Here is a 14,415-nt window from a genome sequence, read left to right on the forward strand (position 1 = left end):
TGTCAAAATGCTTGTGCTCTCTCCCTAATTGGCTTACTACATGTATCCAGGGCCAGTAAATTAAATGCTGCTAGTGGGCCTGCAGCACTCATTGTATGACCCACCAAAGTAGCCTTTTAAAACATGTCTTGGGTATGCCACCGTAGCCTGTAATGCAGTTTTGTACTGCCATTTCGACCTGGAAAAACAAACCTTTCCCATGCCTAAACCTTCCTACATAAAGTCCCCCTAAGGTAGGCCCTAAAAGCTTATGGGGCAGGGTGCACTGTTTAAAAAGGAGGACATGTTGGTTTATGTTTTACATGTCCTAGCAGTGAAAAACCCCTAAAGCTGTTTTGAACTGTTGCAAGGTCTATCTCTCCCACCACTGACTAACACTAGGTTACCTTATTACATTTAATAAGTGTTAACTGTTGTGAGAAGACAGACATATGCTATTTAGACTCAAATTAATTGTAATGAATTTAAAGTCAGACTTTAAGTCACAATTCTGAAAATGCCACTTTTAGAATGTTGCTACTTTCTTTTCCTAATAATATATACCTTCTGCCAGTGTCTGGGGTCCCATGACTTAAATGGGTGTGGTGTTGGGGTTTGTGTTTTTGTCCCAGACAGTGGCACAAAGGGGATTAGATGTGGATATGATGGTCCATCCTGCCAGGACGACTGGGGCAGGAGCTGTGCCTTGCCCCACTTACACTTCAAAGAACTTGCCTCCAGCCACACACAAAGGAACCTGGCACTAGTCCTTTGTCACCCCAGACTTCTTGGATTCTTGACAGGGGAAGGGAAAAACTTTCAACAACCAGATTTTGGGGAAGTATAGGGAATTCCCCTGACCAAAGTCTGGCACTGTGTATAAATATTGGACCTCCAGAGCCACTCGTCAGTACACTCCTGGACCTGTGGATATCACAGAAAAGGGGTTTGCTCCCAGGGGAGTGCCTGCTACTGAAGGCCTGCCTTGACCACCAGAGGTCTGCTTGAGATCTGAGAGCTGCCCTGATCTCTCAGAAGAAAGACTGGACCTGCTCCCTTCATCCCAAGGCCAGGTGAGTGACCCAAGGGTCCGTTGGCTGAACTCCTGTCTGAGCTACAGGGACACAACAAACTCCAGAGGGCTCCCCGCAACTGCCGAGCTGACCTGCTGCACTTGACCTGCCTGATCTGCAACTGGACCTGCCCTGCTGGCCTCTGTTGAAGTGAGTTCCTGATCCTCAAAAACTGCCACAGATCCTAGGCCCTTGACAGGCATCAGCTGAGCTTCTCCAAAGAAGAAAAGATGAAATCCTTAAGTTCTGGGCCCTTTGTGACCACTGATGTGAAGCGCCCGTGAACCTATCTCTTCTTTGCACTACAGCGACATGTAGTGATGACCGGCAACGTGAGATCTGAACTTCAACCTAGAGCAATGACAGCCCATGGTGACTGCAAACAAGAAGCTCCAGCAATAACAATCCGTGATGCAGATCAGCTCTTCAAGCTACAGCGATGCCACTCGGCCTGCTCTTCGCGCTACAGTAACAGTAACGACCATCTGAGACACTCCCTCCTTCTTGTGGCCTCCACCAGTGCAAACAGAACTCTTCATGCTGGAATGAGAATGTAACTTTTTCAGCAGGACTATCCTGGTCCCTGTATGTAGCCCACGCTACAATGCATTTGGCCTGGATTTGTGACTGTCCTTGGAGTCTAGCTTGGCCAGATGTCTACAAGTGGCACTCTGTGTTTTTAGACACTGTTTATACCTGTAATTGCATTTCTCCATCTCTACTGATTGGATTTTTGTAGTTGTGGTATCATTCTATACATAAAAATTGACTACATTCTTTCAAATTGGTGTGGGGGTTTTCCTGTGTTGTATTTTTGCTTATTATGGTTTTTGTGCTATATTTCATTTAGTGTTTCTAAGGTAAATGTGGTATTCTAGGTTAGAATGGTGTTTAGAATGTGAAGGTCTCCCAGGAGACAACGACAGTTGGTGGACTAGAGAAGGAGAAAGAGAACAGGGAGAGAAACTGTCTGTGGGCTGTGGTGTTTCTGTATTACGAATATCTTCTAAAATAAACGTACTTTACCTTAAGAAAGATCCGTGTACTGACGAATCTTTCACTGGCGACGACGTGGGATCAATTCGTTTTGAGACGTGCTCGAAGAAACACGAAGAAACACCTCAACCAGGACTACGTAATCGCTTGCGTCTTTGGCTTCATTGCTTTTGGGCACTTGGAGCGGCTCAGCGCACCTCCGGAGCTGCTGTATTTGAAGTCCCTGGGTACTTTTGTTGTTTTCTGTTGTGGGTGTGCCGCGAGCGTGTGGAGCAGACGAACAGACTCTCGTGCCATGCTCAGGTAACGAGCGCACGCGCTGTTTTTTTTCTCTCCCTTCTACTTCCTGTTTTAACGCACAAAGCGTGTCAAGCCTCGCTTTCACCCAGACATTGTGGCAGCCATCTGTTTCGAGTGGTTTCAAAGCTTACAATTGCATTTAAGTAATCATCCTGGCAGACATATTAGAACGATTTTTTTTAGGATCAGTTTCACAATTACTGTGACTGTTTCTTCTATTTTATAGAGTTTTTTTACATCTAACTCTGTAAAGATTTTACAAAATGCAGAATGTTACCTGCCCACCGTTTTTTTTGTCTTCACCTGGTGAACCACTGATTCCATGGAGAAAATGGAAAAGTGTTTTTGCACACTATGCTCGAGTTTGTGGCACATCCTTAAGTGCAGAAAGAAAAATGTCTCTTCTGATGCATTGCTTAGGTCCTGAAGGACAGGAAGTTTTTGAAAATCTACCTGAACTTACAATTGACGATGCTGGTGACCTCAATGATTTCGAAATTTGCATAAAAAAGCTTGACTTACACTACCTACCCAAAATTTCAACAGTCTTAGAGAGATATAATTTTGGGAAAAGACTGAAAAGATCTGGAGAATCTGTTGAGGAGTACATTACAGTACTCAGAAAACTAGCTTCCACATGTGGTTTTGGCAGTAGTAAGGATGAGCGTCTGAGAGATCAATTCATGTTGGGCTGTAACATCGACAAAGCAAAAGAATCCTTTTGGACTAAAGACAATCCATCACTTCATGAAGTTGTATCTATTGCAAAAACACATGAACATAGTTTAGCTTGCCTTGATGAAATCAAGAAGACAAATTCTCAAACAAGGGATGATGAAGTCCATTATGTCAGTCAAGGATGTAGTCTACGAGATAAAATGGGCTCTCAAAAAGGAGTAAAAGATAATTTTAGTGACCCAAGAGTTAAGAAAAATGTACAGGGAAAATGTTATAGGTGTGGGGAGTTTGGTCACTATGCCAATTTCAAAGGTTGTTTAGGTTGGAAGGTTGTCTGTAAAATTTGTGGCAAAAAGGGTCATTTTGCTTCATGTTGTAAGAATATTAATTTAAAAAAGAAAAATGTTCAAGAAATAACTTTGGAAGATGAAGATTCTCCAAAAGAGTTTGTTTTACAAATAAAAAATGGAATTAGTGGGCCAGTAGAAGTTGTGTATATTGAGGGAGTTTCTATACCTATGATGTTTGATTCTGGAGCTAAGATCACTCTAATTCCTTTGAGTATTTTTGAAAAACATTTGAGAACTGGTGTTAAGTTGTTCAGACCAGATATTTCTCCAAAAGGATATGGGGGTGAACCCATTAAGCTGTTGGGTTATTTCATAGGTTCCATTCAGTACATGGATAGATTCACAGCTGGTAGAATTTACATCTCAGTAAGAGGAGATTCTCTTATTAGTTGGTCTCATCAGAGAGATTTAAGGGTTTATCTTGATCCAAATGAGTCTCCTTCAGTTAGGTTGAAATATTTAAACTGCATTAATACTGTGGATAAAGGTAGACCATTTTATGAACAAGAATTCTCTGGTCTTTTTCATCCTGAACTAGGCTGTTTGAAGGGATATGTTCATGAGATCAAGTTGAGGAAGGGTGTAATTCCAGTTGTTAGCAAAGTGAGAGGTGTTCCCTTGATGGTGAGAGAGAAGATGAAAAAAGAATTAGAAAAACTGGAACAATAGGGAATAATTGAAAAAGTGGAAGCCACTGAGTGGTTGGCTCCAGTGGTGATGGCAGTAAAGGCTAATGGTGAGCCAAGACTATGTATTGACTTGAGGGAGCTGAATAAATGTGTGATAACAGATCACTATCCCTTACCTAATATTAACGAAATGTTAGCTCTTCTTAGTAGTGCTAAATGTTTTTCATCCATTGACTTGACCTCCGCGTACCATCAGATTAAACTTCATCAGGATTCTCAAGACTTGACTGCTTTCATAACGCCTTTTGGTACTTACAAGTTTCTTCGGATGCCTTTTGGTTTAGTTTCTGCGGCTGCAGTTTTTCAACGAGCTATGGAGAAAGTTCTTGAAGGAATCCAAGGAGTCAAAATATATCAAGATGACATATTAGTGTATGGTGAGAACATTTCTGAACACAACATGCGAGTTCGCCAAGTTCTTCTGCGATTAAGGGAAAGTGGCCTAACGTTGAAAGCAGAGAAATGCAAGTTTAATCTGGAAGAAATTGATTATTTAGGTCACAAGATCTCTGCTCTTGGTATTGAACCAAGAAAGGGCTTAGTGGATACAATTGAGAATCTTGCAAGTCCTACGTCAAAAGAGGAAGTAATGAAGTTCTTAGGGATGGCCGAATTCTACAGTAAATTTGTAGACAACTTTGCGGAAAAGACCAAAACCATTAGGGAATTAGTAAGGAAGGGTGTTACGTTTCAGTGGGATAAAACATGTGAAGATGAATTTAAGAATGTGAAACATCTCTTGAGGTGTGCTCCGTGCTTGCAAAGCTTTGATCCAAGTCATCAAACCATCATCATGGCTGATGCTAGTGCAAAAGGTCTTGGTGCTGTGTTACTTCAAACCCATAATGGTGTAGAAAAAACCATATTGTTCATCTCAAGGTGTTTAAGGGGAGCAGAATCAAATTAGTCGGTAATTGAGAGGGAAGCGCTGGCTGTATTTTGGGCTGTGAACAAACTAAGGAAGTTTGTTTGGGGTAACACATTTCTTGTGAAAACTGACCACAAACCACTGAAGGAAATTTTTGAGAAAAAAGGGCTAGATATCATTTCGGGTAGGATCAGGAAATGGGTAGTGGCTCTTCAGGAATTTTCTTTTGAGGTACAATATATACCAGGTGCGCAGAATCTTGTTGCTGATTGTTTTTCTAGACTTGTGAATGAAGTCTCAGAATCTGAGGATCAATATGTTGAGAATCTTGATGAATTTGATGTTTGTCTGATTAGGGAAGGAATAATTAGAGAGAGTGAATGGAGGAGTAATTTATGTAATGATGCAGTGGTACAAAAGGTTCTTAAAAAAATCAAATATGGTTGGGATGGCACTGAAAAACAAGATCAGCATTTATGCGGTTTTTGGAGGGTCAAAGACGAGTTGTCCTCTCAAGAAGGTTTATTACTGAGAGGTACTAAACTTATTCCTCCAGAGAAATTAAGGGATGAGCTAATATCCTTAGCACATGAGAGTCATCCAGGGATCTCGAAGACAAAGGAAAGATTGAGACTTGCATATTGGTGGCCGGGTATAGATGTTCAAATTGAGCGGTGTGTTAGGAAGTGTGTGGAATGTTCCAAGGCTGACAAAACCTTGATGTGTAGAGTTCAACCCATGGTGGTGAGGGAGCTACACAGTAAACCGTGGCAAGAGGTTTCTTTAGACATCCTGGGACCTATTAGATATTCCAGCATTGACAAGTATGTTTTGGTGTTGATAGACATGTATTCTAGATGGCCTGAGATTGGGATCACCTCTTCAGTAGAAACTCAGGTTGTCATAGACTTTCTTAATCAGATCTTTGATAGGGAGGGGATTCCTTCTTCCATTCTCACTGACAATGGTGTGCAACTTGTTTCTCAAAACATGGAGAGATTCCTTAGTAACAAGGGAATTATACATAAGAAGGCTTCTCTCTATCATCCTGAGACTAATGGCATGGTGGAGAGATTTAACAGGGTGTTAAAGGAAACCATTCAATTGGCCCTGGCTAATAACAAATGTTGGAGAGAGGAGATTTTAAACAAAATCAAGAATTACAGACTAACTCCACATACAAGTACAGGTCTTACACCTTTTGAATTGTTTAGACACAGAAAACCTAATACGCAGATGTGTCCATCTTGGGTTAACGACAAGGTGGGGTTAGAGCAAAACCTGGGGTGTAGCTTAGAACATAAAATAGACAGGGAAATTAGGAAAACTCTTGAAAGAAAGGTGGACTTTGACAGACGGAAGATGGTAAAGAAAATTGTGATTTCAGTGGGTGATGTTGTTAAAGTGAGAAGTCCGCGATTTGGTTTATCTAACACTCATTCTAAATTCTCTTCTCCTCTCAAAGTGATAAAAGTCATGAAGAATGCTGTAAAGACAGAGGATCATAGGATTTGGAACATTGGGAGAATTGTAAAAATCTCTGGGGATGGTGATGGAAAATCTGGGAAAGTGAATGAAGAGAAATGTGAGCAAGGGGATAGCCATACTGCACTAAGAAGAAGCTCAAGGGTCTCTAGACATCCTAAAGCTCTAGATGATTTTGTTTTCTCAATGTAAAGAATATGTGCAACAGAGTTATTTCATTACTCTAGGGAGAGTTGCATTTATTCTTTTCTTACTTTATATGTGTTCTAATGAATGCACTGTATTTAGTATTATTTAATGTTTCTATTTTCAATTTCAATTTCTATAATTGTACTGTATGTTGCGGGTTTTTGTAGCATTGTGTTAAGAATACATATTTGATTTTTTTTTTATTTTGTTAATGAGGGGAAGATGTGTGGTATTCTAGGTTAGAATGGGGTTTAGAATGTGAAGGTCTCCCAGGAGACAACGACAGTTGGTGGACTAGAGAAGGAGAAAGAGAACAGGGAGAGAAACTGTCTGTGGGCTGTGGTGTTTCTGTATTACGAATATCTTCTAAAATAAACGTACTTTACCTTAAGAAAGATCCGTGTACTGACGAATCTTTCAGTAAACCTGACTGCTTTTGTGCCAAGCTACAAGAGGATTAAGTACAGGTTAATTTAATGACTTTTGTGGTTCACGCTGACAAGGATTAAGGTAGTTGCCTAAGTGGTGCTTCCACTCCCTTCAACCAAGAACACAATTGCTTGCTACATATGCCTAACAATCTATACTGAACATCATCTGTGAACGTTTCGGGAAGTAAGCAATAATTTTGCTTCCCTATTGGCTAAAAATGTTGTCTCCTGCACCCCAGTCACAGATAAACACCTTATATGAATTCCACATAGTTGGGTCAACACAGTTATAGTTTGTGTAAACAGTAGCAAGCAAAGGTAACATGTTCGACAGGCAACTGTGCCAAGTGTGTTCTTCATAGAAGGGTGCTGGGGACATATGTACTTCCTCGTAGTCCTGGATATGCACTCTCTTGGTGGAAAATTACCTGAAATCTAATCCCAACCATAGTGGTAATTTCCTTTGCAGTGTGAGAAAGTGAATGGATCACCTCCACATTAGGAAGGGGTGTAGGAGAAGGGCTTTCTCCAAGAATAAAAGTGTTTTCCCCACAGAAAAAGAGTAAATGTGCATTATGAATGGGGGGAATAGGAATCCCTGTAGAAAGTCACATGATGTTGCCAGATGTAAGTCTAAAAAACTGTGAGCAGCTTTCAAGGCATAGTAAAATACTGATTACTCATTCCTGGCATGTGACTGTCTGGTACACACAATGGCCCTGCACTCATCCATGGTGCAGCAACATAGGCTTGAATCCTATGTAATTCTTCATAGGGCTTTATGTAGAAATAGTAACAGTGAAATGGACATGATGGGGATCAATTGGCTTCTTGTATATGGGTGGTGCTATGTTCATTTTTTCAATATTGTCTGTCTAAACAGCTCCAGTAATGCGGAAACATTGTTTTAGGAGGTAGATGTCTACTTGAAGCTATTGCTTCAGTTATCAAAAGATTAATAGTCAGCATGACTGCCATGAAAGGCCAACACAAATACATGTTTCACAGTTTTTATCTGATAAGCAGAAACTAACACACACAAAACACACACACACACAAACACTTTACTGCTCAAGTGATAATAATAAAATTCAAAGCTGCTATACCTTTAGAATGTCAGGTTCCTGTTGTGGCACTGCCAACATACTGAATTCCATCCTTTCCTTCGGCAAACACATCCTCCTAGAGGAGTAAGAAGACCTTGGCACCACTAACAAAATAATCAAGAACCCAAGCAAGAACCCTCCTGCAAGTCCCAAGAATAGCCCCGAAATATAGGCTGGCAATGGCAAGATGAAGTAATTATAGGCCAGGATTGCCACACAGGCAAGGGTCTTGCATGGCACTGTGCCACAAGGTTGAGACTTGCGGTATCCACCAAGTTTATGTGGCAAGTTCTGGCCTTCCAAAATGCTGTCCCTTGACCCCACCTCAACTACTTGAATGACATCACCAAAGGAGCAGATCTCATAGCCACAGTGCCAGGCTGGCACCCATCTTTGTTCTTGTGAACAATGGTCTATTTGTGAATTCTTTCTCCAAATTTTACCAATGTTTTCTGCAACCCCAGGTTTGTCACCTTCCACTTTATAATGCCCAGTCCTTGCATTCTTGATGTCCAATGTGTTATTTTCTAGACCATAACCTGTTGGAGACTCTTGAATAGAGGAGGCCATAGTGGTCTGCTTGTGCCTGGGAGTTGCACTGACCTCATCTCCGATAATCTTACTCAGCATGCTGAGAGGCTCTTGCATTGCCTCTGACAGCCTTCTCTTAGTGTCTTCTAACTTGGCTTCCACCTCCTGCACTTTGAAGAAACCACCTTTGATTTCAGAAGGAGAGGAACTGGGGGACGATGGGGCTGTCCGAGAGTCCCCATTTTTGCTTTTGGGCTGTGTAATCTGTCTCCACAAATGGACATTCAATTTTGAGTCTGACTTTGACTGGGTTACTTCCGGCTCCAATCGAGAAATTTCTGTTGATATAGATTTGACTAGGTTCAGGAGTGGCTTGGGTGTAAGGGGAGAAGTATCCTTAGATTCAATCTCTGTGGAAAGTGACTTCACTAAGTTTATCAGTGGTGCTGGTGAAGTTGGCAACGGAGGAGATATGGCTTGGGTTGAAGACTTTGGAAGCCTACCAATGGAGGTTTCAGAAATTAATGGAGAATCCAGATGCAATAATGGAGGAGAGGATCCTTCAATTCCAGGTGCAGAATGGGTGTCCAGAAGGTCATTTGTTAGGCGAGGGACAGTTCCCTCAGTAAATGATGTCAAATCTCCGTCTTCATCATCTTCAAGGGTGAAGATCAGCTCATTGTCCTCAGGGCTTCCCCAGTGCTCTTCACTTGCAGCAGCTGTTAGCTGTATGATTATACCCTGGGATCCAGGAGCTCCTCGCCCTGTAGAAGGGAAACCTTTTGGACATTGTGAAGCAATGCTGTTTTCTGGGTCACTGTAGGATTTCGGATATTCAGCCATTCTTCATATCATGGTGACTGTGTTCTCTGTTGGGAGAGAAAAAGTTAAAGTATTTTAGACACATATTACTCTGGCAGTAATCTAATTGCTGTATTTACAGTTGGCTACTAAACTCTACCACATTCTGAATTTAATGGCATGAGAGAAACAGTAGAAAAATGGCTTGCCAAAAATCACAATTCACTGCTGATTCCCAGGACCCAAAAGATGCACTTTTGTACAAATACTGAAAATGCCATAGCCTTCCTCAACTGACTGAAAGTGTCCTCAATATTGACTCCAAACAGTCTTGGATTGAGTTTAAAAAAAAAAAAACATCAAGGCCAAACAAATTGTATGATTAAGGGCTGGGTCTCTGTCTATGAGAGAGGTGCTGAACTCAAATTTCCATTGTTGGTTTCTCTGCCAATTTTTTTCTCTCTGACCATGACATGGTGGGTACCCACCCTGCCAATGTCACATGCAAGGGAAATTAATGGTGAAGAGGGAATACCAGAGCTTCTGCAGTGCAGAGCCTGCCAATCATTGAATGCCTTCAACTCATAGCACTAACATGCATGTGCAAGTAGGGATTATTTCAGTTTATGCAAAATCAAGATCGAATGGATGATTTTGCTAGTTTTGGGTTAACATACCACAGTGAGTTAAAATCTTAGCTCTTTGGGGTCTAACATGACTCAATTACATGTTTTGAGTTACGTATGCACTACATAATGCTGCTTTAGAGCCATAGAATAACTCTTTTATGGTGCCTGCATCTGTGAATATCAAATACCTCCTAGTCTAAATAACCTCTCAGTCTTTCGGGCTCCTCACTCACTGTTAGAAAATGGGTCTCTAGTTGGCAGTGGTTTGCGTTCTGTCCAAGTAGGGACCCTCACTCTAGTCAGGGTAAGGGAGTCACACACCTATGATAACCCAAGCTCACCCTCTTGGTAGCTTGGCATGAGCAGTCTGGCTTATGTCAGAGGCAATCTGTAAAGTACTTGCACACACACAAACACACACACACACAGTAACACAGTGAAAACACAACAAGAGGACTACACACCAGTTTAGAAAATAGCCAATATTTATCTAAATAAAACAAGACCAAAATGACAAAAATCCAAGAAACACAATTAAATATATCACTTTTTAAAGTATTCAATGAGTTATGATCCCTAGGAATCAATGGTTGTACCTTTTTGGAACAAAGTGTCTGGGATGTATGAAAAAAAAGTCAATGGGGGCCAGAGGGGAGGTGAGGAACCTAAAAACAAAGCAATCGGTTGGCTCCTTACTGAGCAGGGTAGGTGATGCTTTGATTCTTTCCTCACAGGGGAGGCGATGCACAGGTTCCTCCTGGCAGGGGATGTGATGCATCGATTTTTTCCTCACAGGAAAGGTGATGCGTTGATTTCTGGACACAAAGCCTTGGTTCCTTACTATGGTGTGGGGTCGATGAGAAATTGGTGCCCCTGGGACGGTGTGTAGAAAATCCAGACATACTGTGTTGATGCAGCCACGGTGAAACAGGCACTGCATTGATTTTGGGGCGGCGAGACAGGTGCTTCCTGATTCTCCAGCTGCGGGACAGGCGCTGCATTGATTTTTCAGCTGTGGAGCATCAGTGTGTGGATTTGTCATCAGCTTACTCTTCCAAGGGCCCAGGGACTGGAGTTGGCACTACTTGGCAAGTGAGGGCTCTCAGCAGAAGAGCCCAGTCACTGGCAGATGAAATCTTTGCTATCCCTGAGACTTCTTAACAGGAGGTAAGCTCAGTTCAAGCCCTTGGAGAGCCTTGGAAAGCAGGCTGCAGAAAGCAAAGCCCAGTCCTTTCACTCCCAGGACAGAAGCAGCAAGCAGCAGGTCAGCACAACAAAGCAACAGGAAGAGTGGCAGTCCCTCCTACAGCATCCAGCTCTTCTTATTCGCAGACTGTCCTTAGCCCAGAAGTGTTCTAACTATGTGATGTTTGAGGTCCAGTACTTATACCCATTCCTGTTTTTGAAGTAGGCAACTTCAAAGAAAGTCCTTGTAGTGCACAACACCCTGCCTTTCCATGACCTGACCCCAGACAAACTCCGGGGGGTTAGAGACTGCTTTGTGTGAGGAAAGGCACAGCCCTATTCAGGTGCAAGTGTCAGCTCCTCCCACCATGCTAGCTCTGGAAGACTCATTGGGATATCCAGGGCACACCTCAGCTCCCTTTGTATGACTGTCTGGAGTGAATGCATAAACAGCCCAACTGTCATTCTGACCCAGACGTGTATTCAGCAGACAGGCAGAGGCAGATAATTGCTAAGCACGAAAACACCCACTTCTTAAAAGTGGCATTTTCTAACTCACAGTTCCAAAAACAATATCACCAAAAGATGTATTTTTAAATTTGTGAGTTCAGAGACCCCATATTCCATATGTATAACTGATCCCAATGAGAAATTGCACTTAGAAGATATTTCAAGGCAATCCCAATGTTCCCCAATGGGAGGCCTAAGCCTTGCATTAGTAAAAAACGAATTTAGCAGTATTTCACTGTCAGGACATGTAAAGCACTCCAGTACATGTCCTAACTTTTACATACACTACACCCAGCCCATGGAGCTGTTGTGGGTCTACTTTAGGGGTGACTTACATATAGTAAAAAGGGAGGTTTTGGCTTGGCAAGTAAGTGCACTTGGCAGGTCGTAATGGCAGTTTAAAACTGCACACACAGACACTGCAATAGCAGATATGAGCCATTTTTACAGGGCTCCTCATGTGGGTGACATAATCAGTGCTACAGGCCCACGAGTAGCATTTGATTTACAGACCCTCAGCACACACTGTGCACTGTACTACAGACTTACTAGTAGATCAAATATGCCAATCATGGAGAAACCAAGCACCAATACATTTTAGACAGAGAGCATATGCACTTTAGCACTGGTTAGCAGTGGTAAAGTGTCCAGAGTTCTACAGCCAACAAAAACAGGTCAGAAAAAAATAGGAGAAAGAAGGCAAAAAGGTCAGGGATAAGCCTGCAAAAAGGGCCAGGTCCAAAACTCACCATAACCACAATGGATGTGGAATAATGCAGATGTTCATTACACCCTCAGAAGTCAGACACTAGCTTTTGTAGTACTTTGAGTGACAGAGAGAGGGGCTCCCATAATTACTCAACTTCTTCTAAAATATTCAACCACATGCACAGGATAGCTGCAGAGCTCCAAGGCACATGAGCTGTAATCCATGAAAGTACAGGTCCCATGAATTTAATCAGTTTCTTGATGGGATCTCATGCAACATTTACCAAATGTGTCCATGTGCTTTCCTCTTGTTGTCCTGCCATAAATGTTATATGAATTATAGAGTCTTAACTACAATGCCCCAGTATAGAACAATATGGTGGCCTCACCAAGGCCAAGTATGGCCCTTATTTACTATAAAGTGAATGTAGTTCAACAAATATTAACAACATACCAGAAGTGTTAACGAAAAGAAAATTACTTTAAAGGACACATTAGATCTGATGCTCCAATTTGCATACTATAGGCCTCATTATGAGTTTGGCGGTCAGATGAGCTGACAGCCAAACTTGCGAAGAGGACACTGCCATCATGTTGGCGGTGTTCCCCCCATCGTATTACAATGTTCCAGCTGGGCTGACCGGCAGGAAAATTGTATTACGACTTTCCCGCCGGGCTGATTGGCAAGAACAGTAAGGGAGCCGAGACCAAAACCGTAGCACATCAGCACCCTCGGAATGCTCACTTTCTACAAAGCAGACAATGAGCATTCTGAGGGTGCTGGGGAGGGGGACCCCTGCAGTGCCCATGCCATGGGCAGTAAAAAGGGCCCCACTGTGACCTTCTTCACTGGCTTTCTACCAGTCTTTTCATGGGGGGGGGTCTCTGCCATGAAAAGGCCGGCGGAAAGTTGAGTTGCAATCAGCACAGTGGTACTGAGTGCAGCGCTGGTATGGCTGACCACAACTTAGACTGCTGTCAGCCCATCGGGAACCATGTTCCTGGCAGGAACGGCAGTCCCCTGGTGGTCTGACAGCCAGGGATCATAATGTGGTGGTCGGACCATCTGGAGTGAGGCTGTCCAACCGTCACTTCGAGGCTGGTGGTCTCATGATTGCCAGCCTTGTAATGAGACCCTATGTCTCATCATTACCCAGAACAGGAATCTTACAAGGTTATGTAGAGTTTGGTGGATGTGGGACATCTGATAAAAATTGGTGGATATTGTGTTTGCTCTATATATAGCGTTGACATATATATACGTTAGTGTAGAGTGTAAATCAGTTACATAAGACATTGGCTAATTTTTGGTGAATGTCCTGCATCTACTAAACTCTAATTTACTCCTTTGGTTCTCTTAGATTCATAACTTATTGTGCTACTTTTGTAATGTCTTATTTTCATCTTATGTCTTGCATGCTGTCATCTATATAAGCAATGTATGTTATGTCATGTATGCCATATTACTTTTCATTAAGAAACATCTAGCTACATTCAGGTAGCAAGCAACTGGCTACCTATTTATGGGAAGAGATCTAAAACACCCCTCCCAGTACAACATAAAACAAAATAAAAACATAGTAATTTATTTGGAAGACTTGGACACTGTGTCATAAGAAACCAATTATTATCCTTTCTGTTGAGATCAGATTCATCATTGCCCAAACAACATGTTGGAGGAAAGGGGGTTGACAGCCTGAGGAATCTACAGATGAATGCTGGAAGGTAGAAGGTAGCAGGGGGTGTAGGATGGAACGTGAGGGCCTCTCGCAACGAAGCAGGCATGTGCTGTTAGTAGTACAAACAAGAGAACGGGCCTAAGGAAAGGGGTGTGATAGTACAGATTTCCTATATGGTCATGTCAAGATAGATGTGGTATCATTCAGCTTTCATACGTAGTTAGATAA

The 14,415-nt window shown here is 42.2% G+C and overlaps 1 protein-coding gene across 7 annotated transcripts in view; it reads right to left on the bottom strand.

Moving 5' to 3' along the window:
• LOC138261124 (testis-expressed protein 2-like) overlaps positions 1-14,415 on the bottom strand; it is a 344,587-nt gene that overhangs the window by 219,469 nt on the left and 110,703 nt on the right. For all 7 annotated transcript variants that reach the window (XM_069209794.1, XM_069209792.1, XM_069209793.1 and 4 more), the window contains exon 2: positions 8,145-9,544. In XM_069209794.1, coding sequence (XP_069065895.1) covers positions 8,145-9,518 — 1,374 coding nt within the window. In that variant the 5' untranslated portion in view covers positions 9,519-9,544. The remainder of the gene's footprint in view (positions 1-8,144; positions 9,545-14,415) is intronic.

The sequence above is a fragment of the Pleurodeles waltl genome, chromosome 10 (genome assembly GCF_031143425.1).
Source record: "Pleurodeles waltl isolate 20211129_DDA chromosome 10, aPleWal1.hap1.20221129, whole genome shotgun sequence".
NCBI lineage: Eukaryota > Metazoa > Chordata > Amphibia > Caudata > Salamandridae > Pleurodeles > Pleurodeles waltl.